Here is a 25,671-nt window from a genome sequence, read left to right as displayed (position 1 = left end):
TTCCTTCTAAGCAAACCGACTTTATTCTTAAGGTAAAAACCATGGGAGAAAAAACATATCACAAACAATAGAAGCTACACACATGCTAAGACGCTTACCAGGGTTCATCCCAGCTCTCACACGGGCTCTGAGAAGTGCAGTCTTTTATGACCCATCTGTAGGAGCACCCTCGTCATAATAAGTTCATTAGCACTTCTGCTCAGAACAAACACAGTCTTACGAAGCCCCCATGGGCCAATCCACCCCTAAGGACAGGGGCCCTCTGTAGACCAGGGAATCCACCACAATGCTTGGTGAATTGTTCCCGTGGTGAATTACCCTCACTATTTAAAAACATACACCCGATTAACACTCTTCATTTTTTAGCTTTAACCCTCAGTCCCTGGATCCAGTTAGACCTTCCTCGGCTGGATTCAAGAGACCTTTAAGATTTGTTCCCCACGAGATACTTATGGACTGTAATCAAGGCACCCCTTAACTGTCTCTTTGTTCACCTAAATAGATTGAACTCCTTGACTCTACCACTGCAAGACAAGTTTTCTAATCCTTTAATCATTCTTATGGCTCTTCTCCGACTCCTCTCCAATTTATCAACATCCTTCTTGAATGGTGGGCATCAGAATTGGACACGGTATTCCAGCAGTGGTTTCACGAGAAGTAAAATAATCACCCTATTACTACTCAAGAGTCCCCTATTTATGCAATGCACATTCACATTATAAAGTTCGCGGACGATACCTCGCCGAGAAGGGTTGCAAGTGCTTTGGAGGACCGGATTAAAATTCAAAATGATCTGGACAAACTGGAGAAATGGTCTGAAGCCAATAGGATGAAATTCAATAAGGACAAATGCACAATACTCCACTTAGGAAGGAACAACCAATTGCACACATACAAAATGGGAAATGACAGCCTAGGAAGGAGCACTGCAGAAAGGGATCTGGGGGTCATAGTGGATCACAAGCTAAATATGAGTCAACGGTGTAATGCTGTTGCAAAAAAAAAGCGAACCTCATTCTGGGAGGTATTAGCAGGAGTGTTGTAAGCAAGACACGAGAAGTAATTCTTCCGCTCCACTCCACGCTGATTAGGCCTCAACTGGAGGATTGTGTCCAGTTCTGGGCGTCACATTTCAGGAAACATGTGGACAAACTGGAGAGAGTCCAGAGAAGAGCAACAAAAACGATTGAAGGTCTAGAAACCATGACCTAGGAGGGAAGATTGAAAAAACTGGGTTTGTTTAGTCTGGAAAAGAAAAGATTGAGAGGGGCCAGGATAACAGTTTTCAAGTACATAAAAGGCTGTTACAAGGAGGAGGGAGAAAAATTGTTCTTCTTAACCTCTGTGGATAGGACAAGACGCAATGGACTTAAATTGCAGGAAAGGCGGTTTAGTTTGGACATTAGGAAAAACTTCCTAACTGTCAGGGTAGTTAAGCACCGAAATAAATTGCCTAGTGAGGTTGTGGAATCTCCGTCATTTTGAGATTTTTAAGAGCAGGTTGGACAAACACCTGTCAGGGATGGTCTAGATAATACTTCGTCCTGTCTTGTGTGCAGGGGACTGGACTAGATGTCCTCTCGAGGTCCCTTCCAGTTCTATAATTCTATCATTAGCTCTTTTGGCCATGGCATCACACCACGACCCCCAAATCTCTTCCAGAATCACTGCTTCCCAGGATAGAGTCCCTCATTCTGTATGTATGGCCTACATTCACATGTAGCTGTATTAAAACACACATTGTTTGCTTGGGCCCTGTTTACTCAGTAATCCAGATCGCTCTGAATCAGGGACCTGTCCTTTTCAGTATTTACCACTCCCCCCTATTCTTTGTCATCGGCAAACTTCATCGTGATGATTCTCTGTTTTCTTCCAGCTCACTGATAAAAATGTTAATCAGTATTCAGCCGACAAGACATCCATGTTGGGCCCCTTTGGAAACAGACCCAATTGATGGCGATTCCCCTTTTACAATGACATGTTGGGACCTATCTGTTAGCTTGTTTTTAATCCATGTAATACGTGCCTGTGACATTATTGACATAATCTCTACCTGTATAGATCACTGTTGCAACCACTGTTATATATTTGCAGCAAATACAGTACACAGGTTGTCGTTTAAAGTGTCTATGGAAAGGTGATGGTTTGCTGGTTATGATTCTGCTATCTGGATGCATGTATCATTTTTGTAGTTGAAGTTAGGAATATTGGCTCTGTACTGTCTGTAATTCAAACTTGTGCTGTGCTTCTGGGGGACACCCCAGACAAGTTGGTGTCATCTCTGCCTAGCCTGCTGGATGGCCCATTAAGGACCATCAGCAATACAATTGAGAGAAGGCAAGGGATACACCTTGTGACTCAGCAAAGTGTGCAGGGACTTGCCCATGTGGCTCCAAACTCCATTTTGCTGGAATTTTCCACAGTAAGAACAAAGAGGGGTTCTTACACCTGGAAAAGACTATAAAAGGCTGATGCCTCATCTCCACCTTGTCTTCAGTCCTGCTTCTTGCTTCTGGAGGGACTTTACTATAAACTGAAGTTCTGAACAAAGGACTGAAAGACCCATCCCAGCTGGGGATGTTCTCCAGAGACTGGATTTGAACCTGCAGTTTATTCCACCACTGCTACAAGAACTTGGCCATGACTGGATGGAATTGAGTCCATGTAACCAATTCTGGCTCTCATCTCTATCTTTTTCCTTTTATGAATGAACCTTTAGATTTTAGATTCTAAAGGATTGGCCAGAGCGTGATTTGTGGGTAAGATCTGATTTGTATATTGACCTGGGTCTGGGGCTTGGTCCTTTGGGATCGAGGGAACCTTTTTTCTTTTACTGGGATATTGGTTTTCATAACCATTTGTCCCCATGACGAGTGGCCCTGGTGGAGATACGGGGAAACTGGAGTGTCTAAGGGAATTGCTAGTGTGACTTGTGGTTAGCCAGTGGGTTAAAATCAAAGTCTTCTCTGTCTGGCTGGTTGGGTTTGCCTTGGTGTGCACAGAAACCCCAGCCTTGGGCTGTGACTGCCCTGCTTGAAGCAATGTGTCTTGAACTGTCACTCTCAGTGGGGTCCCACCAGAACCAGTCTCATTACAATGCCATGTTCATTTTATAGCATTCTAGTTTTTTAATCAAAATACCTTGTGGTATCAAGTCAAATGCCCTATAGAAGTTAAGTAGTTTATATTAATACTATTATCTTCATCAATCAAACTTGTAACCTCAACAAAAAAGATACCAAGTTTCATAGAATCATAGAAGATCAGGGTTGGAAGGGCCCTCAGGAGGTCATCTAGTCCAACCCCCTGCTCAAAGCAGGACAAGTTTGTTTGACAGGATCTATTTTCCATAAACTCACGCTGATTGGCATTAATGACAACCATGTTACTCAATTATCTTGAACTGTGGACTGAATTGCACTTGAGCTTCTTCCATATCATCATGAAGGAGCAGGGGAAAAGCAAAAATAAAGTAAGAAACGACAATTTTAGTACATGGTTCTTTGTCTCAAGGTCCCCAAATCTGAGCTACATCCTGGCAACCAAAACTAACATACAGTTACGTGACTGAATGGGCTTCAGGCAGGAGAGAAAAATCCACATCACAGACAAATGTGCTGGAGTTCACATAAAATGAAATTCCAAAGCAGGTTACCTATGTGAACTCCAGAATCAGGAGAACAGATTCCTGCACTGCATTCTCCTCTCACCCATTCAAACCTGCTTCAGTCCGCCCCACTTCATTATTATTGAGTCAAGTTATTTACAAAAGGTTTTCCCCGTTTCGATGATGCTAGAACATCCAGTCTTCTCATCTGGAAACAATCCCAGCTCAGCAGCAAAAAGCCCAGGAAAAGCTTTGCCAATAGATGGAGAAAGGGATGAAAACACTGAACCATCACGGAGTGGTTTTGTGATCCTCTCAACTCCCCCTCCAGGCCTCTGACACGTTCATCTCCAGCCCTAGTGAGTCTGATTTAAGATCCAGTTGTGATTCCTAAGCACGGAGAGCTGAGAAGACTGGATCATGTCGCACTTTGGGAGGCGGAAGGATAAAATGGGGAGAGGGTAAGCTCCATTGCGGCTCCCACAGACGCTAACTCTGCTGGGTTGAGGGGGGGTTGAACGGTGATGGAAAAGGAGGGAATCCATCAAGCTCACCCTATTGCCTTCCGGTGTCAATGGTGGCTGAAAGGACACTTTAATCCCATCCCTGCTCCAGATGTTCGTTATATTTAAGTATATTTTTAAATGAGAAAAATGGTAGGAACTATAGCTTCTGTTTAATACAACCCAGAACAGCCGGGAGCGAGACAATCTCTCACCAAAGGGGGAACTCAGTGACTCCGCCAATCACCCGGCTAATGGGAGTAAAAAGTAGAAATGTGGTGCTCAGAGTTTTGTCTAGACTAGAAAAGGCGTGTAGATTAGGACAGGTCAAGGGGCAATGTGTTCGTTAACCCTGACCATTATACCTGTGAGAGGGCAGTACTGCAAATATACTTGTCTTTTTACATGAGGATCGCTACCTCAAGCTAGCTAGCCCCTGGGAAAATCCCAGGGGAGACGAGGTAGATTTTACCTCAGTGTAGCAAGGTGATGGCATCCCATCTCCCCTACCTGGGGCTGATGGACATTCCCGGTAGGAGGGACCTACATTCTCATGACTCAGGACAAAGGAGCGGATAGAAAGGACCAAAGAAGAGCAAGCTGCAAAAATCAACAGTGTGCTACTCATCTGGGGTGGGGGGAGTTGCGGGACCCACAGTGAGGCAAACACCGCAAAGAGCCTTAAAGGTCACGATGTGGGAATTAGAAAAGCATCCAAAAACTTTTTTTTTTTTTGACAGCCTTAGACAAGCTTTTTGTGGTGTTGCTCTCCCTTGTGGAGACTCTGATGTCTAACCAGGTGTGAGCTCTGATTAAAGCTTCTCCCACACTCCGAGCATCGATAGGGTCTTTCCCCCGTGTGGATTCGCTGATGTATGATAAGGGTTGAGCTCACACTGAAGCTTTTCCCGCACTCGGAGCATTCATAGGGTCTCTCCCCCGTGTGGAGTCTCTGATGCGCAACAAGGGCAGAGCTCACGCTGAAGTGTTTCCCGCACTCACAGCATTCATAGGGTCGCTCTCCTGTGTGGATCCTCTGATGTGCAATAAGAGCCGAGCTCTGAGGGAAGCTTTTCCCACACTCAGAGCATCTATAGGGGGTCTCTCCCATGTGTATTCTCTGATGCTGAGTAAGGTTGGAACGGTCAGTGAAACTTTTCCCGCAGTCGGAACACGTAAAGGGTCTATGTCCCGTGTGAATTCTCCAGTGTGTGATAAGGTTTGAGCTCACGCTGAAGTTTTTCCCGCATTCGCAGCACTTATAGGGCGTCTCTCCCGTGTGGATCCTCTGATGTCGAATAAGGGTTGAGCTCCGACTAAAGCTTTTCCCGCACTCGCGGCATTCATAGGGTCTCTCTCCCGTGTGGGTTCGCTGATGCCGGATAAGATCGGAGCTGTCCGTGAAGCTTTTCCCGCACTCACAGCACTCATAGGGTCTCTCCCCCGTGTGGGTTCGCTGATGCCTGGTAAGGTTTGAGCTGTCCGTGAAGCTTTTCCCGCATTCTGAGCACGTAAAGGGCTTATTTCCCATGTGAATTCTCCAGTGCGTAATAAGGTTTGAGTGTCGATTGAAGCTCTTCCCACACTCAGAGCACGAAAAGGGTCGATTTCCTGTGTGGATGGTCTGATGTGCGATCAGGTTGGAGCTCACGCTGAAGCTTTCCCCACATTCCAAGCACTTAAACGGTCGGTTTCCTGTGTGGATTCTCTGATGCCGAATAAGGTGCGAGTTCCGATGGAAGGTTTTCCCACATTCACCGCATTCATAGGGTGGCTCTCCAGCGCGGATTCTCTCCGGCTGAAGAAGAGCCGAATGGCTACTGATGTTTTCTCCCCACTCAGGGCACGTGGGCTCTCTCTCACTTGTGGGGATGCTCTGCTGGGCTGTGGTTTCCTTGAGGTCCTCGTGACAATGACCCACTTTCTCCCTTGGCTCATTTCCCCGCTCCCGCTCTGGCCTGTGCTGACTCTCACAACCTTTTCCCTGCTTCCAGCTCCTGGACACATCCCCTTTAGATCTTTGTGATAACGCCACATGTGATTCCCCGTGCTCAGCATCTTCCTGCTCCTCATTCTCACTCACCGTCCCATCACCTGCTGGGACAGAGAGAGAAACCTCAGAAACAGGAGTGGAAAAAGGGGAGAGGGTGACGCTAAGCACCCGTGTCTTTTAATGCAATGATATTAGTGCAATAATATGTGTTGTTCATTTTCAAATGATATCCCAGTATATGCCTTGTGGGGTATCATTTGAAAATGACCACCCCACGACGAACACACATTATTGCAAACTAAGCGGCAGTTCTGCAGAAAGGGGCCTGGGGGTGACAGTGGATGAGAAGCTGGATACGAGTCAGCAGTGTGCCCTTGTTGCCAAGAAGGTTGGAGGGAAAAGGGAAGAAGGAGGATCCTGGGAACTACAGGCCAGTCAGCCTCACCTCTGTCCCTGGAAAAATCATGGAGCAGGTCCTCAAAGAATCAATCCTGATGCACTTGCATGAGAGGAAAGTGATCAGGAACAGCCAGCATGGATTCACCAAGGGAAGGTCGTGCCTGACTAATCTAATCGCCTTTTATGATGAGATTACTGGCTCTGTGGATGAAGGGAAAGCAGTGGATGTATTGTTTCTTGACTTTAGCAAAGCTTTTGACGCGGTCTCCCACAGTATTCTTGTCAGCAAGTTAAGGAAGTATGGGCTGGATGAATGCACTACAAGGTGGGTAGAAAGCTGGCTAGATTGTCGGGCTCAACGGGTAGTGATCAATGGCTCCATGTCTAGTTGGCAGCCGGTATCAAGTGGAGTGCCCCAGGGGTCAGTCCTGGGGCCGGTTTTGTTCAATATCTTCATAAATGATCTGGAGGATGGTGTGGATTGCACTCTCAGCAAATTTGCGGATGATGCTAAACTGGGAGGAGTGGTAGATATGCTGGAGGGGAGGGATAGGATACAGAAGGACCTAGACAAATTGGAGGATTGGGCCAAGAGAAATCTGATGAGGTTCAATAAGGATAAGTGCAGGGTCTTGCACTTAGGACGGAAGAACCCAATGCACAGCTACAGACTAGGGACCGAATGGCTAGGCAGCAGTTCTGCGGAAAAGGACCTAGGGGTGACAGTGGACGAGAAGCTGGATATGAGCCAGCAGTGTGCCCTTGTTGCCAAGAAGGCCAATGGCATTTTGGGATGTATAAGTAGGGGCATAGCGAGCAGATCGAGGGACGTGATCGTTCCCCTCTATTCGACACTGGTGAGGCCTCATCTGGAGTACTGTGTCCAGTTTTGGGCCCCACACTACAAGAAGGATGTGGATAAATTGGAGAGAGTCCAGCGAAGGGCAACAAAAATGATTAGGGGTCTGGAACACATGAGTTATGAGGAGAGGCTGAGGGAGCTGGGATTGTTTAGCCTGCAGAAGAGAAGAATGAGGGGGGATTTGATAGCTGCTTTCAACTACCTGAAAGGGGGTTCCAAAGAGGATGGCTCTAGACTGTTCTCAGTGGTAGCGGATGACAGAACAAGGAGTAATGGTCTCCAATTGCAGTGGGGGAGATTTAGGTTGGATATCAGGAAAAACTTTTTCACGAGGAGGGTGGTGACGCACTGGAATGGGTTCCCTAGGGAGGTGGTGGAATCTCCTTCCTTAGAAGTTTTTAAGGCCCGGCTTGACAAAGCCCTGGCTGGGATGATTTAGTTGGGGTTGGTCCTGCTTTGAGCAGGGGGTTGGACTAGATAGCTCCTGAGGTCCCTTCCAAGCCTCATCTTCTATGATAATAATGCAGCATGTGAAATTATACACACTCCCAAAATTTGTGCTTTGAAGTCTATGACGAACAGGCATTTAAACTAGGCATGTCAGTGTGAACGGATCTCTCAGAGTAGGGTTATTGGGTTGTAATTTAAAATACATCCAAAGGTCACCCCCTCTCCAACCCTGCTGCCAAGACTTAGTAACGTTTCAGCACGGCGGTGGCGGTGGAATGTTTCTGGTAGGGGCGTGTTACACTGGGGTAAAAGATTATTTAAGGGTAGCTGAGATAGGACAACTTGTTGTCCAAAACAATACCATGGGGATTTTATTTAAACTAGAATAAATGGAACTTGATTCTACAGTAACGTTAAATAGATGAATATATATAATAAAAAGGTACACACACACTATAAAACTTACTACTGAGTGTACTTAACTATAACCCTCTAAATAAAGAAACAGATCTCTCTCGGTATGCACAGGTTATTAACTCTTAGGTCGTGGTGGTTTATCTCACAGGTGGTGGTGGTGGTGATTATTTTAGTTCAACGTAGTTATTTCCCCAAATATCTCACTGGGTGCTGTATGACACCCAAGTCAGTCTTTGAGCCTCGAGTGCCCCTTGTGACTTCCTGAAGGGATAGACTCAACTCGGAGGGGTGAACACTATTTATCTCTCTCCGTTCTGAGAACTGACCATTTATTCCTACCCTTTGTTTCCTATCAGTCCAGGAGAGCCCCTTCCCTCTTATCCCACGACAGCTTACTTTGCTTAAGAGTCCTTGGTGCTTAAGACCTCTCCCTCTTTTGTGGCACCCCACGAGCACCAGCTCCCCATCATCTTCTTGCCTCCCACTGCTCCCTGCCCTCCCTTCTCCCAAGGACTCCTGGAGAGGAACCTCACACGGTCTCCTGTCAGTGGATGGCCCCACCTGACTGTCACACCCTCCATGCACTTGGGGGGTTGTTATAGCAGATGACCAGTTCTGTTATAGTTCGGCTTGGAAAGATGAAATTTTTACCAGTACATGCTGATGAACACTGACCGCACCGTACATTCACATACGGATGGGAAAATATTTCTATCGATAGCCATCTGTATTTCCAGATAGGCAAAATAAGAAAAATACTGCTTGAGAACTTATTAGGGTTGGATGTCAGGTGACTTACTTGGTATATTTTGACGTGTGACGTTGACGACTTGTGTTTTAACCGTTATAAAGCATTCACTTTTTCAACGTCGACATCTGGGGTCATAAAATAATTGTCTGGCCTCTCCCCGCCCCTGCATAATTTCCTGAAACTGTGAACATTTAAATCATAAAAGATCAGGGTTGGAAGGGACCTCAGGAGGTCATCTAGTCCAACCCCCTGCTCAAAGCAGGACCAATCCCCAACTAAATCATCCCAGCCAGGGCTTCGTCAAGCCTTAAAAACCTCTAAGGAAGGAGATTCCACCACCTCCCTAGGGAACCATTTAAAATCATTTAAAGTCCTGGACCTCCATGGCAGTATTCTCTGAAATGGTTCCTCTGTTCCATGCGCAGGGCTGGTAAGAGAGCAGAACTGAAAGCTCTTGATGTGCGGGTGAGGCGACGGTGTAGGGAGGAGGGATTTCAGTTTATTAGCAACTGGGGAAGAACTCCAACGAAACCAGAACGGAACCAGATTGCTGCCACACAAAATTCAGAGAAGATAGTAGAGGGTTTTTTTTTTGTTTGTTTTTGTTTTTGGTTTTTTTTTACAAGTATGGGGTGAGGGAAAGCCAAGAGGTGTGGAGGCGCACATGGTTCAGACAAAGACATCTCTTAGGGATGAGTTTAATTAAAGGGGGACGTCTATATCTCAGTAAAGAAGACAGGAAAGAAGTCCAGATAGGAGGTAGTGAGGAACAGTCAAATGAAACAGAATCCCATTTAAATAGAACACATGAAGGAAAGCACTGACAAAATTTAGAAAGACTGGTATACAAACACAAGAAGTAGAAATAATACAATGGTTGAAACGGAGTGCCTGACATGCCATGAGGGTATTGATAGAATAGGCATCATGGAAACTTGGTGGAGAGAGACTAATCAGTGGGACATGGTAATACAATGTTTTGTTCAATATCTTCATAAATGATCTGGAGGATGGTGTGGATTGCACCCTCAGCAAGTTTGCAGATGACACTAAACTGGGAGGAGAGGTAGATACGCTGGAGGGCAGGGATAGGATACAGAGGGACCTAGATAAATTGGAGGATTGCGGCCAAAAGAAATCTGATGAGGTAACAAGGACAAGTGCAGAGCCCTGCACTTAGGACGGAAGAACCCAATGCACCGCTACAGACTAGGGACCGAATGGCTCGGCAGCAGTTCTGCGGAAAAGGACCTAGGGGTGACAGTGGACGAGAAGCTGGAGATGAGTCAGCAGTGTGCCCTTGTTGCCAAGAAGGCCAATGGCATTTTGGGATGTATAAGTAGGGGCATAGCGAGCAGATCGAGGGACGTGATTGTTCCCCTCTATTCGACATTGGTGAGGCCTCATCTGGAGTACTGTGTCCAGTTTTGGGCCCCACACTACAAGAAGGATGTGGAAAAATTGGAAAGAGTCCAATGGAGGGCAACAAAAATGATGAGGGGACTGGAACACATGACTTACGAGGAGAGGCTGAGGGAACTGGGGATGTTTAGTCTGCGGAAGAGAAGAATGAGGGGGGATTTGATAGCTGCTTTCAACTACCTGAGAGGGGGTTCCAAAGAGGATGGATCTAGACTGTTCTCAGTGGTAGCAGATGACAGAACAAGGAGAGTGGGGGAGATTTAGGTTGGATATTAGGAAAAACTTTTTCACTAGGAGGGTGGTGAAACACTGGAATGGGTTCCCTAGGGAGGTGGTGGAATCTCCTTCCTTAGAGGTTTTTAAGGTCCGGCTTGACAAAGCCCTGGCTGGGATGATTTAATTGGGGATTGGTCCTGGTTTGAGCAGGGGGTTGGACTTGATACCCCCTGGGGTCCCTTCCAACCCTGATATTCTATTCTAATACCAGGGTACAAAATATAAAGGAACGACAAAGTAGGTCATACTGGTTGGGGAGTGGCACCATCTGGTAAAGAAAGCAGAGAGTCAAATAAAATAAAATAAAAAATTAGATGAAACAAGCTGCACCGTAGAATATCTATGGATAGAAATTCCGAGCTTGAATAAAAAGAATACAGCAGTAGGGATATAACACCACCCACCAGATCAGGACTGTGAAACGCTGCAGAAGTTTACAGAGTCTACAAAACCAGAAAGAACAAATAATACTGATGTGAACTACCCTCATGTTGACTGGGTAAATGTCACCTCAGGGGGTGAGCAGAGGTGAAACTTTTAGATGCCATTCATAGCTTCTTCTTGGAGCAGCTGGTTCTGGAACCCACCCGGGGAGAGGCGATTCTTGATTTCGTCCTAAGTGGACACGGGATTCGGTCCGCACAGCCCAGTAAGTGTGACCATAATGTAATTAAATTTAACGTCTTTGTGGGGAGGGGACAATACCGTGGTAACCTTTAGCTTTAAAAAGGGGAACTACACCAAAATGAGACGGAAATTTAAAAGAGCGGTCACAAGGGTTAAACGCCTGAAAGCAGTACGGGGAACATCGAAAACTGCCCCAGTATGGGTTCAGACTAACTGTATAACCCAAATTGGAAAAGGCAAGAGAGTGTCTCAAACTGGGGGTTCCTGACCCAAAAGGGGGGTGATGGTATGGCCACCCATATTTCTGCACTGCCTTCAGAGCTGGGCAGCCGGAGAGCAATGACTGCTGGCCGGGCACCCAGCTCTGAAGGCAGCATCGCCACCAGCAGCCGTGCAGAAGTCAGGGTGGCATGGAGGGGAGGGGGGACGATCATCACAGCACGAAGTATTTTCGAAGCTGGTCCCAGCAAAAACAAACAAACAAACAAAAAACTTGAGAACCTCTACAGTAAGAGGACCAAAACAAGGCCACTATAGCTAAACAACAGAGCTACGGAGGCCATTCAAGGTATGCTGTAAAATCTGGACGTTAAATGCTGGTGAAGTGAATAGGAACACGCACAAACTCTGATACGCTGATGCAGGGCAAGAAGGGAATTTGAGAAGCCACTTGCTAAAGATGCAAAAACGAACAGATTTATTTTTAAGTATACTGGAAGCAGAAGGCCTGCCAGATAGCCAGTGGAGACACAAGACAACCAAGGCGTTGAAGAGCTCCGTTTAAGCTTGAAAGCTGGTGTCTCTCACCAACAGATATTGGTCCAACAACCAAAATACCACCTCACCCACCGCATCTCTCTAATATCCTGAGACCAATTTGACTAGAACACCACGGTCTAAAATGGAGCACTCAAGGAAGACAAGGCCATTTTGGAGAAGCTAAATGAACGCTTCCCACCAGTCGGCACTGCAGCGGATGTGGGAGAAATAGCTCTGGTGGTGGGGGGGGGTCGTTTTTGGGTGAGAGATCTGAAGTCCTGTTCCACACTGACGTGTAAACAGAAGAGGCTTTCGAATAAACTGATACATTTAACAGTACTAAGTCACCAGGACCAGAGGGTATTCGCCCAAGGGTTCAGGAGGAACTCAAAGGTGAAATTGCAGAACTACTAACCATGGTCTGTAATCTATCACTGAAGCAAGCCTCTGTTCCGGACTATTGGAAGATCGCTAATGTTTAAGGCTACGTTCTAGTCGCGGGTATTTTTAATAGTCATGGACAGGTCACGGGCGGTAAACATGTCAAACCCCCACCCCGAGGTAAATCATCCCCCCTGACTGCCTCCCACACACCCGAATGGCTGCTGTTTCAGAACTCACGGAAAGTCATGGAATCTGTGACCGATTTTTAACCTTCCTGATGTCACCCCAAGTTTTAAAAAGTATCCCAGGAGCGACCCTGAGAATTACAGGCTGGTGAGCTTCACTTCCCTTCTGGGCAAATTGGTAACAATGGCAGTAAAGAACAGAATGATCAGACGCAGAGATAAACACGATTTGTTGGGGAAGAGCCAATTCTGCTTTTGTGAAGGGAAATCAGGCCTCACCAATCTATTAGAACTCTTTGAGGGTGTCAACAAGCATGTGAATAAGGATGATCCAGAGAATATAGGGCACTTGGACTTTCAGAAAGCCTTTGACAAGGTCCCTTACCAAAGGCTCTTAAGCAAAGTAAGCAGCCATGGGATAAGAGGGAAGGTCCTCTTGTGGATTGGTAACTGGTTAAAAGACAGAAAATCAAAGGGTAGAAATAAATAGATTTCACAATGGGGAGAGTTAAATGGTGGGGTTCCCCAAGGATCTGCACGAGCTGTTCAACATATCCATAAATGATCTGGGAAAAGGGGTACACAGTGAGGTGGCAGATACAAAATGACCCAAAGCAGACAGCAAAGAGTTACAAAGGGATCTCACAAACCTGGGTGACTGGGCAACAAAATGGCAGATGAAATTCAAAATTGGTAAGTGCCAAGTGATGCACGTTGAAAACAATAATCCCAGCTCTACATATACAGTGATGGGGTCTAAGTTAGCTGTTACCACCCAAGAAGGAGATCTTGGAGTCATGGTGGCTAGTTCTCTGAAATCATCCACTCCATGTGCAGCGGCCGTCAAAAAACCGAACAGAACATTGGGAACCGTTCGGAAAGGGATAGATAATAAGACAGAAAACATCATATTGCCTCTCTATAAATCCATGGCATGCCCACATCTTGAATACTGCACGCAGATGGGGTCACCCCATCTCAAAAGAGAGATCTTGGAACTGGGAAAGGTTCAGAAAAGGGCAACAAAGATGATCAAGGGCATAGAAAAGCTTCTGTAGGAGGGGAAACTAAAATATATATTTCTGAGCTGTTCGGTTTAGGGCTGGTCTACACAAATTTAAGGCCAGCTTAATGACGTCACTGAAGCCTGTGAAAATATCACACCCCGTGCAATGTAATTAAGCTGACTTAAGCCCCAGTGTAGACACTGCTGGGTCTATGGAAGAATTCTTTCAACTAAGATACCACTTCTCCATCACTGTAGTGTGTGCAAAAATAACGCCTACCCTTAAAGAAGAGAGGTGACTAAGGGGGGATATGATAGAGGTCTATGCAACCATGAATGGTGTGGAGAAAGTGAACAGGGAAGCTCCATCACTGGGGATTTTTAAGAGCAGGTTAGACAAACCATATCTAGTTGGCAGCCGGTATCAAGTGGAGTACCCCAAGGGTCGGTCCTGGGGCCGGTTTTGTTCAATATCTTCATAAATGATCTGGAGGATGGTGTGGATTGCACTCTCAGCAAATTTGCGGATGATACTAAACTGGGAGGAGTGGTAGATACGCTGGAGGGGAGGGATAGGATACAGAAAGACCTAGACAAATTGGAGGATTGGGCCAAAAGAAATCTGATGAGGTTCAATAAGGATAAGTGCAGGGTCCTGCACTTAGGACGGAAGAACCCAATGCACAGCTACAGACTAGGGACTGAATGGCTCGGCAGCAGTTCTGCGGAAAAGGACCTAGGGGTGACAGTGGACGAGAAGCTGGATATGAGTCAGCAGTGTGCCCTTGCTGCCAAGAAGGCCAATGGCATTTTGGGATGTATAAGTAGGGGCATAGCGAGCAGATCGAGGGACGTGATCGTTCCCCTCTATTCGACATTGGTGAGGCCTCATCTGGAGTACTGTGTCCAGTTTTGGGCCCCACACTTCAGGAAGGATGTGGATAAATTGGAGAGAGTCCAGCGAAGGGCAACAAAAATGATTAGGGGACTGGAACACATGAGTTATGAGGAGAGGCTGAGGGAGCTGGGATTGTTTAGCCTGCAGAAGAGAAGAATGAGGGGGGATTTGATAGCTGCTTTCAACTACCTGAAAGGGGGTTCCAAAGAGGATGGCTCTAGACTGTTCTCAATGGTAGCAGATGACAGAACGAGGAGTAATGGTCTCAAGTTGCAGTGGGGGAGGTTTAAATTGGATATTAGGAAAAACTTTTTCACTAAGAGGGTGGTGAAACACTGGAATGCGTTACCTAGGGAGGTGGTAGAATCTCCTTCCTTAGAGGTTTTTAAGGTCAGGCTTGACAAAGCCCTGGCTGGGATGATTTAACTGGGAATTGGTCCTGCTTTGAGCAGGGGGTTGGACTAGATGACCTTCCGGGGTCCCTTCCAACCCTGATATTCTATGATTCTAAACACCTGTCAGGGCCAGTCTAGATAATACCTAGTCCTGCCATGAGTGCAGGGGACGGGCCTCGATGAGCTCTCGAGGTCCCTTCCAGTCCTATGAGTCTAAGTGTTATTTACCCTTTCCTGCAATACCAAAACCAGAGGTCACCTGATGAAATGAATAGGAAGCAGGTTTAATACAAACAAAAGTATTCTTTTCCCCCCCACACAATTAACCTGTGGAGCTCGTTGTTGTAGGATGTTGAGTTGGCCAAAAGTATAACTGGCTTTAAAAAAGAACTAGATAAGTTCATGGAGGATAGGTCCATCAATGGCTATTCCACAAGATGGTCAGCGATACAACCCCATGCAGGAAGCAACCCTAAACTTCTGACTGGCAGAAGCCAGGAGGGGAAGATGTGTCGATCACTCCAACTGTCCTGTACACTCCCTCTCAAGCTCTGGTACAGGCCACAGTTGGCAGACAGGATACTGGGCTAGATGGGCCATGGGTCTGACCGGTAAGGCTGTTCTTATGATAAAAACGGCACACACCAAAAACGCTTAAAACCCACCGTTTTGAGCAACTGTGAAACATTACATTGATAAAAATCGGGGGGAAAAGAAGCTTAAAAACAAACATGGATATTATCCATCAAAAGTATAAAAATAAAATAAAAATCGAATTCTGCCTAGCCTAGCTATAGTTATTTACGTTCAGCATTACTTTCTGTTTAAAAGTCAAATATTCTAACAACTCTCAAATCCAGATGCTTACTCAGATTGTCTTGAAATTCTTCGGGATAGCAGCGTTGAAAGAGTTTGTAACTGTACAGATTGAACTTTCAGACTGACGAGGAAACGTGAGGCATCAAAAGGACGGACACGCCCATGAAGTGCGGCGAGATTAAGGCTCTGTTAATAGCCAGAGGTTTCCGGCAATCCACTGTCACAAAGACTGGCTTGCTCAAGGGAGTATGCTGTAAAGTCTGAGCCATACCACTGTCAACTTCCAGACAATATGTGATATGCAGGAGTTTCTTCTTGACGTTTTGCCCCAACTTCGAAATTTCCAGATTAAAAGCAATACTTTAAAGTTCTCTGAAACCCACATGCAGACCCACACCCCTAACCGATGCAGGTATGCCGGCCGATCTCTCGTATAGACACAGTTAACAGGGGCAAGACCATTAAAAACCCTAAATGCCCATACCTGCATTAATGCAGAGTTAAGGTTGCCGAATGCTACCGTAACCCACACGCCCACGTAGTGGCGCCGAGACCACTTAAAGAGGGAGATTAAGGAATTTCCTCTACAGCCTTAGCTAACAGCCAGTTGGCTTTCAGCTCATGCACTAAGCTCCAGAGGTTCCCGGTTCGATCCCACCCACCAACAACTGGGGTCCCGCGTGTGGACGGTGGCTGAACGAAAACCAGGAGATGAAAAGTACACAACACCTCTTCCATGCAACCTTAACTCTGCCCCCACCCACTAGCACTGCAGCTGGCAAGAGCTACTCAGAAGAGTTCAGTAAGGGCGGTGCAAAGGTTAACAAACTACCAGGGAAGAAGAGATGGATTCTCCAGCTATTGAAATCTTCAGGACGATTTAGTCCGTGTCATAAATATAAAGGGAAGGGTAAACCCCTTTAAAATCCCTCCTGGCCAGAGGAAAAATCCTCTCACCTGTAAAGGGTTAAGAAGCTAAAGGCAACCTTGCTGGCACCTGACCAAAATGACCAATGAGGAGACAAGATACTTTCAAAAGCTGGGAGGAGGGAGAGAAACAAAGGGTCTGTGTCTGTCTGTACGCTGCTTTTGCCGGGGATAGACCAGGAATGGAGTCTTAGAACTTTTAGTAAGTAATCTAGCTAGGTATGTGTTAGATTATGATTTCTTTAAATGGCTGAGAAAAGAACTGTGCTGAATAGAATGACTATTTCTGTCTGTGTGTCTTTTTTGTAACTTAAGGTTTTGCCTAGAGGGATTCTGTATGTTTTGAATCTAATTACCCTGTAACATATCTACCATCCTGATTTTTCAGAGGTGATTTCTTTACTTCTATTTCTATTAAAAGTCTTCTTGTAAGAAAACTGATGCTTTTTCATTGTTCTCAGATCGAAGGGTTTGGGTCTGTGGTCACCTATGCAAATTGGTGAGGATTTTTACCAAACCTTTCCCAGGAAGTGGGGTGCAAGGGTTGGGAGGATTTTGGGGGGAAAGACGTGTCCAAACTACGTTTCCCAGTAAACCCAGTTAGAGTTTGGTGGTGGCAGTGGATATTCCAAGGACAAAGGATAAAATTAATTTGTACCTTGGGGAAGTTTTAACCTAAGCTGGTAAAAGTAAGCTCAGGAGGTTTTCATGCAGGTCCCCACATCTGTACCCTAGAGTTCAGAGCGGGGGAGGAACCTTGACAGTCCGACACAAGGTATTCAGCTGAATGCTGCCGTAACTGGACAAAATTCGAAGGCCTGTGTTACCCAGGAGACCAGACTATATGACCTCATCCCTTCAGGCTTTAAATTCCATGAATCTGTCATAAATATGAGGACGGACTAAGAGAACATGTCACCATCTGTCTTGTGCTCTACAGACGGGAATCCCAGCATTTATCGGCATGCCCTCCGGCTGCGTGCACTGGGTCAGCTGTAATCAGATGGGGGAGGGATCAGTTGGAGCAGCTTGGCGGAGCTGTGACTGTGACATGAAGGGACGCGCACATGAAACTTGAGGGACTGAGTCTGCCCCATTTCAGGGTTGTAGGTTGTGTCACCAGGGGGAGTTCTGGCCAGGGGGATCGTCAGCAGTGTGGTGGCATACGGGCTTGGTGGTCTCGAGGGCTAAGTGACGGCAACGACTCACCTGAGGCTGACGGGCTCCGTACCATTTTGCAAGTCTGGGACAGCCTGTGTGCGGTAGATTACAGGCCAGGGGTAGGAAGTTTCTATTCACGACCCTTGCACCTAAGCCTACGTTTTGCCTTAGCAAAGAGAAGACGTTCGACTTTGCCCTGTACTGTTCCCGGGCTCTGTTCCCCGCAGCGTTCTGCAACAGGAGAGGGCAGAGCCCTCGAGCGTGTGACAGTGGCACGTTGCTGAAACAGGGCAGAGTTAAGGTTACATGATGGGGGTGACGTGAACCTTAACTCTGCACTTCCCCTTCCAAGAACCGAGGGGACGGGAATCCTTACCCAGCGAGGTCACATTCTCGTAGTTCTCCTGCATGACGTCTCTGAGCGGGGTCCAGCAGAGCCCACTCTTCCCTGGTGAAATACACAGCCACCTCCTCGAAGGTCACCGGCCCCTGAAAGAGCAAGAGTCCAACCCTCAGGACCTGCTGCCCCACTCACAGCCCCACCATTCGTGGGGCAGAGGAGCCAATCAAGTGGAAGCTCCGGGAGGCTCCCGGTGAACAAAGCCCCACTCCCACCCTGCGGAGATCAGGCGTGGGGAGAAAGAGAGAGCCCCTGGTCTCTCCCAGCAGAGAAACAGGGGCAAACCCACTAGCCTCCTACAGTGGCTAGAGGCCCCAGCAGAGTCCACGGAAAGCCCCCTGGTACGAATTCCACTGTCAGCAGCTGGATATGAGGGGAGGGGGAATCTCCCCTAAGCCTCACTGCTGGGTGCCCCCTTCATATCTCACAGCAGCTGCTGGTTAGTCGGGTCAGGCTCCAGCATGGGCAGCCTGGTCCGTTTTCCCTACCGAGTCCAGGGGTCCTGTTTCCTCTTCCACAAATTAGGGACTATTTCCCCTGACACTGTCCCCAGGGCAGTGCACCACACACCCCCAGCAGCGGGGGACAGGGAGAACCAGGGACTGGCTTTTCCCCTCTCTCTGCTCCACACCTTGTTCACAGAAGGCGGATCTGCCCAGGGAGGCTGTAAGAAGTGTGTCTGGGCAGGCCAGTCGGCCAACCGCTCTCCCCACTTATTTCTCCCACTGCCCCCCTTCAGTCTCCCTCCTCTTTCCCCATCGCGCTCCCTCTGGCCGGGAAAGTCCCGTTTTGGAGTTGTCTGCTCTCCCGTGGCTGGATCGGCTCCCGCAATCGCTAATGGGAGGAGAGACGAGAGGCCGTTGGGGCAGACCCAGGACTTTCCCTGAGGTCTCTCTGGTTCAGGAGTTAGGAGCAACGGGGCTGGAGAATGTCCTCACCTTGGCTGGCGCAGAGGGGGCTTTACTGAAGGTCTCTCCTCGGCACCGATCCCACTTGGGGAGCAGCAGCTGCTCAGCCTGGTCTCCCACATCACAGTGGAGGCTGCAGGGTCTGACCAGGAAGCTGAACCCCCATATCCTGAGCAGAGGGGGGCAGAGGGTCTGAGCCGCCTTCCCTCCTTTAGGTACAACCGGAGCTCCGTGGTGCGGGCAGCTAATGACAACACCTCCCCACAGGGACAGGTGCTGATCTCATTTATCCCGTGTTAATCTGGAGTCACTCTTTGTCCTTCCTAGCAGTAACTCTGGATTAACACGTGTCTGAAGGTTCGTCTACACCCCACCAATTTATGTAGGTTATTGGAGACTGCGGGGGGGGGGGGGCTCTTGGAAGTCCAGGAGCTCTGGGCTGTCGGTCCCGTGCTGCCCGGGGTCCCTCGGGACAGCTCTGTCCGACATTAGGGATTTTTTTCCCCCCCGAGAACCCCCTGAAACATTTCGCGAACCCCCAGGGCACCCTGTCACCACAGCGACTGTCACTCAGGGAGCGGGGAGTACCTACGCCACCAGGAGAAACACCTGGCGTTCCTACAGTTTTGAAGGGGGAAGAGAAGCAAAAACGGTGGCGATTTCATATCAGACTTTGTAAGTGGATAGAAAGTTATCCTCACCCCTTGCAGGCCATTCATACAGGCAGAGAGAGCGTCTTTAACAGGAGAATGGAAGGCCTGGAGGAACCAAAAAATATTTAAGAAATTTCCATGTCCCGTCACTGGCCAAGAATGGCCACCAGGCAACCACCCCAGAAGTGGCTGCATCTCGGTGCTGGGGGAAGGAACCCCCGAGGGGAGACCGTTCATCACCTGGCGGGTGGGGGTACCTCTGGTGAAAATGGTGAGGAGAACGTGAGGGTAGCTTGGAGATGCTCGGGCACTGGATGGGGCCGCAAGGACCCAGTTACACCCAGGGCAGCCCACTGAGGAGCAAACTCCTCGGCTTGTGCCATCTGGGGAAAAGCAGAGGATGCAGCCCACGGTCTGGTTAGCAGCTGGGAGACCCTGATCCCCTTTCCAAGAGGGGCAGCCCCTGGCTTTAATGCCTATTACATATGGGGCCAGTCTCTTTCATCGACCCTTTTAAATGATTCTCCAATGAGAAGCAAGTTGATCAGGGGACAATTTAACCCCCTGCATCCGGAAACTGTCTCAGGGCGACAGAAAAGGAGGACTTGTGGCACCTTAGAGACGAACAAATTTATTCGAGCATAAGCTTTCGTGAGCTGCAGCCCACTTCATCGGATGCATGCAGTGGAAAATACAAAGTGGGGAGATTTTATGTACACAGAGAACATGAAACAATGGGTGTTACCCTACACACTGTAACCAGAGTGATCAGGTAAGGTGAGCAATTACCAGCAGGAGAGAAAAAAACCTTTTCTAGTGATAATCAAGGTGGGCCATTTCCAGCAGTTGACAAGCACCTCTGAGGAACAGCGGCGGGGGAAGGTGGGGGAATAAACATGGGGAAATAGTTTTACTTTGTGTAATGACCCATCCACTCCCAGTCTCTATTCAAGCCTAAGTTAACTGGATCCAGTTTGCAAATTAATTCCAATTCAGCCCTCTCTCGTTGGAGTCTGTGAGGTTTTTGATAAAATGCTGATGACGCCAGAGGGAAAACCACCAAAATCGGAGGGGATTTTATATCCAGATTAAAGGGGGGGGGGGAAGTGGGCTCCTTTGAAGGGATTTTTAGATGAATGTTCAGTAAACGGTCCTGGATTCCCCCCCCCCCATATGGGCAGCAAGGTGCCCTTTGAAAAGCCGCTTTAAGAGGGCAGCCAGAGGGGTTGGAGCACGAAGGGCTACCTGAGGGCAGGGATGGGGTGGCAACAGGTGACTGGCAGCTGGCGGGGGGGGTGGGGGGGGGACTTGAGACTACAGCAGCTGTGACTGGGTCACCTGGGGCTAGGCACATGGAGGGGGGGGGACACTTGCTCCTCCCTTTCCCTCCTGTGCCCCTTCCCTGCCCTGTTGCTGGCAGAGAACAGCCCCCTCGTCTCCACCCCAGAGCCAGCCGCAAAGCTGCGCCCACTAAGCCCCTTCTCATTTGGGGAATGACTCAGGGCAAGAGTTTCCCACCTAAGCCAGGTCAATGAGCATTGAGAAGGTGGAGGGGAGGGGGGGGAACCCTCCCCCCCAATTTTGAGATGTTAAATTGATATTTGAGAACTAGGGGACCTCTTTCCCCACCAGGAGCAGATCCTGCCCCACAACTTCATTAGCCGCAAGGGAGCAGATTCGGGGCGGGGGGGGGAGATTTAATGCCCCCAGGTCCCCTTGGGCAGAGGGTCTCACTTTCCCACGGTCACTTTCCCACGGTCTCTGTCAATTACCTGCCGTCTCTGGCTCCCGGCTGGCCCCAGCTGGAGAAAGCGCCCCCCGGCCGGGCAGGGAGGGGTTAATGGGGGGATTCCCTCCCCCCCCCCCAGCACGGACCCCGGGGGGAGCAGCAGCTGCTCGCCCAGCGTCTGATGCTCTCGGGGCTTTGTTCTCCCGGATTCCTGCCTCCTTCCTCCCGGCTGCTCCAGCCCCTTCCTGTGCCCTGCAAATCCCGTCCCGCGGCTGCAGCGCTGGCTGGGGGGGGGCTGGCCCCAGGGGTGCTCGCCCCCCTCAGCCCGGGCAGGGGCTGGGGCTGGGGCTAGCCCGGGATGCCCGGAGCTCCTCTCCGCACCGCGGAGTTTTGTCCGGCGAGATCCAAACCCTGCAGGGCTCGGGCGCCGCCGGAGCGTGTCCACACCTGGTGCCCTGGCGCGGAGCGTGAGCGCAGGGCACGGGGCGGGGGGCGCTACACAGGCCCCGGCGTCCCTGGGGGTGCTCAAGCCCCGCACCCCCGCTCTGCCCCCAAACCATCCAACCTCTTTCCCCCCCCCCCCCACGCGACCCCTTCCCACCTCTTCTGCCCCACCCCACCCGAGCCCTTCCCACCCCTGCTCTGCGCCCACCCCAGCACATCTCTGCCCTTACAGGAGGGGACTGTCCCTGGCTTTATCCCTTCATTTAATGACTGTGAAAAAGCAAACAGCAAGAGAAGGAGTTCCTGTTTCCCAGCTGGCCGAAAGGAAGGCAGGCTGAGTGATTTCCAGGGCAGTGGGCAATAAAAGCCAAGCTAGCAGAGGATGGTTTCGATCCATCGACCTCTGGGTTATGGGCCCAGCACGCTTCTGCTGCGCCACTCTGCTGGGTGATTTTGTCCCTCTGCCACGCTGGGCAGACTGCTCCTTGTGGGGCCGAGCGTGTGACTTGGGCGCTGGGGAGAGGGAGCAGGCACAAGGGACTGTTACAGTCATTGAAGAAGCTCATTTTGCCCGTGTCCTTTTCAACTATAAAAGAACGAACTGAAATCTGAGCGCTGCATTCTTCTCCGCTGTTCGCCTTGGGGTAAGAATTGGGCAAAAACATCCTCTCCCCCTCCACCCCCCGGCTTTTTTTCAGTCCGTTTGCTGAAAACCTGGTGCTGAAAACGTTAATAGTTTTGATGTCATTTATTATGACCCATTTAACATTTGTTCTCCATCTCACATGTATTAGAACCAACTCTAGCTTCTAAAAATGAATTCCAAAATCCAGTCTGCCCTCAAAACTTGGTGGCCAAATTTCCAAACCTCTCTGAGCAAGAGAGATCCGAGCACTTTACATAGGCCCGTATATTTTTCAAAGGCAGTTTTGTTCAGTGAAATGCAGGCCCGGAGAGTCTATTAAACTGAGAGGGGAATGGAGCTCACTGCTTATTTTATTTGTTTCCCAATGGGCAATGCCAGGTTTCTAAATCAGCTGGAATATTTTAAGATTGCGAATAATTTAGGGCAGGGTCCTGGCTCCCTGGAAGGTCGGGGAAGATGTGAGCTTCGTTAGCCAGTGAAATCTGCAGCGTGCCTATCACAATCGGCCAGTGCGGCGTGGTCCCGGGAGGTTGAGGACTGTATTTATTCGCCTCCCTTTTAAGAACGGGTGGAAGGGCGAGCGGTGTCTCACAGATCCTGCACCCCCCCAGGGAGCTGGGGTGGGGGGCAAGCAAGGGGCAATACCAAGCGGTCCGTGCGTCCACGTCACTTTCCCCACCTGGGCTGGGCAGCTTCTTGCTCACCCCTCTGGGGGTGCGGAGGAACGTGGGGTGAGGGGACGGACGGGGAAGCAAGCCCCAGGTCAGTTTCCCCATGGGGGCGTGGGAGGGGGGGTGCAGGGCTTAGGAGCCCGGGAAGAGACTGCAGCACGCAGTAAGTGTGGCAATATACACCTCTTCAATCCAGATTAAACACTGTGGGGAGGCAGTGTTGCCCTGGGGGGGGTGGGGAGCCCGCGGGAGCCAGGGGCAATGCGGGGTCAGGGGCCACCATGCGGGCTCCAAAATACAACTTTGCCCAGGGCTCCATTTCCCCTAAGACCAGCCCTGGTTGAGATGGTGGCAGAGGGCAAAACCCCGGCACCGGGAGGGGCAGACGGGATAAAAGTTACCCTGGATGGGCTGAACCCTGGTTGCAAAAAGTGGGGGGGAGTGAAGGGGCTTTTCCGTTTCCCCCACTCGCCGGAGAGGATGTCTCAAGCCCTGCGTCCCAGGGCTGGGTCTGGAAAGGCACCAGGCATCCCCATGCCGAGGCCAGTTTTCATTTGCGGACCCCTAAAAAATTGTGAAGGTAGGCGCGGAGCCCTTTGGAAAGCTTAGACCTTGTCGGCAGATCCCCTGCAGACCACAGGTTGAAAACCGTGGTAACGACAACCTTCGGTGGACCCTTCCAAGGTAGTCTGGAGACCCCCAGGACAAAGCAGCTCTTCCCTATCTATGGCCAGCTGTACTCTGCAAAGCGTCTTCACGAAAGGGTTGTGTCCCTGTCTCCTCCAGAAGGCCGCTTCCGGTGAAGGAAGCCGCCTTCTCCACCGAGGTAATCATTCCATATCCACAAGAGACGTCCAAACTCTCAAAACCGACTTAACTACCCCCCGGGTTTGTTTACCAAAACCATCCCTCGGGCTTCCGAGTCTTTCATCCAAAAATGCATCCTGAAGGAAAAATCTATGCCTCAAAGAGAACATCCTAATGGCTGAGCTGTACAAACCAGAACTGTTCACGATAGCAGCCCTGTTCCGCAAGGGAGTCGAAATCCTACATCTTTCCGTAAACTCACTCTTTCACAATAGGAGATGTGGGCTATGTCGATGAGGAGCGATTGCACGGGTGTAATGCTGAATTAAAAATGGTTACCCATGCCGCAACGCTCGCAGGCCTTTGTGTTAACAACCCGTGTGGTTAACGTTCTTAAATGTTTACATCAGACGCGTTCGTTAAAATGTGTAAACGTGTGTTTACGTACTATGGTGTAATTTTAAGCATATAACAGGCTAGTCTATCCATTCTTTACGTGGATTTTCCCCTATTAAAAAAATAGAGAAAATAACAGGTTTAAGACATCTTAAAACACGCAACACTCCTTAACTCTTGGTTTTGCAGAGGTCTCAGGTCAGGACGGGAGAAGACCTATCGTATGTGTTGCAATAGTTAAGGGTAACAGGTCCAGTTTAAGAAAAGAGTGGGGGACAAGGGAAAAATGGTGAACGCTGATTTTCAATTGTGCGATTCCATTCTGAATCTCCATGATTGGGGAGTTTTAAGAGCAGGCTGGACAAACCTGTCAGGGACGGTGTAGATAACACCTAGTCCCACTGTGAGTGCAGGGGACTGGAGTCGATGGCCCCGCGATGTCCCTTCCAGTCCTGCGGTTGTACGGGAGTGGAGTCCTAGGACGGAGGGGACCGTCTGTGGCTTTGTCCCTTGGTTTCATGACGGTGAAAAGTGAAATAGCCAGAGAAGGAGTTCCTGTTCTGGACGTGGCTGAAAGGAAGGCAGGCTGAGTGATTTCCAGGGCAGTCGGCAATAAAAGCCAAGCTAGCAGAGGATGGTTTCGATCCATCGACCTCTGGGTTATGGGCCCAGCACGCTTCCGCTGCGCCACTCTGCTGGGTGATTTTGTCCCTCTGCCACGCTGGGCAGACTGCTCCTTGTGGGGCCGAGCGTGTGACTTGGGCGCTGGGGAGAGGGAGCGGGCACAAGGGACTGTTACAGTCATTGAAGAAGCTCATTTTGCCTGTGTCCTTTTCAACTATAAAAGAACGAACTGAAATCTGAGCGCTGCATTCTTCTCCGCTGTTCGCCTTGGGGTAAGAATTGGGCAAAAACATCCTCTCCCCCTCCACCCCCCGGCTTTTTTTCAGTCCGTTTGCTGAAAACCTGGTGCTGAAAACGTTAATAGTTTTGATGTCATTTATTATGACCCATTTAACATTTGTTCTCCATCTCACATGTATTAGAACCAACTCTAGCTTCTAAAAATGAATTCCAAAATCCAGTCTGCCCTCAAAACTTGGTGGCCAAATTTCCAAACCTCTCTGAGCAAGAGAGATCCGAGCACTTTACATAGGCCCGTATATTTTTCAAAGG

At 49.0% G+C, this 25,671-nt stretch overlaps 1 protein-coding gene across 7 annotated transcripts; it reads right to left on the bottom strand.

Moving 5' to 3' along the window:
• Positions 1-21,765, bottom strand: LOC142070326 (uncharacterized). Of its 7 annotated transcripts, none has more exons than XM_075124005.1 (5): positions 21,575-21,765; positions 19,851-19,907; positions 19,180-19,318; positions 18,218-18,330; positions 1-6,207 (listed from the first exon to the last, which is right to left on the bottom strand). In XM_075124005.1, exons 4-5 carry the CDS (start codon positions 18,249-18,251, stop codon positions 4,853-4,855), a joined length of 1,389 nt encoding a protein of 462 aa, XP_074980106.1. In that variant the 5' UTR covers positions 18,252-18,330; positions 19,180-19,318; positions 19,851-19,907; positions 21,575-21,765; the 3' UTR covers positions 1-4,852. The 7 variants fall into 7 exon arrangements, with proteins under 7 accessions (XP_074980106.1, XP_074980111.1, XP_074980108.1 ...); XM_075124010.1 differs by having other exon boundaries at positions 1-6,204; positions 21,575-21,764; XM_075124007.1 differs by lacking the exon at positions 19,180-19,318.
• Positions 21,766-25,671: the final 3,906 nt, after the last annotated feature.

The sequence above is a fragment of the Caretta caretta genome, chromosome 28, assembly GCF_965140235.1.
Source record: "Caretta caretta isolate rCarCar2 chromosome 28, rCarCar1.hap1, whole genome shotgun sequence".
NCBI classification, from domain to species: Eukaryota; Metazoa; Chordata; order Testudines; family Cheloniidae; genus Caretta; species Caretta caretta.
This window is presented reverse-complemented; position numbering and strand designations above follow the sequence as displayed.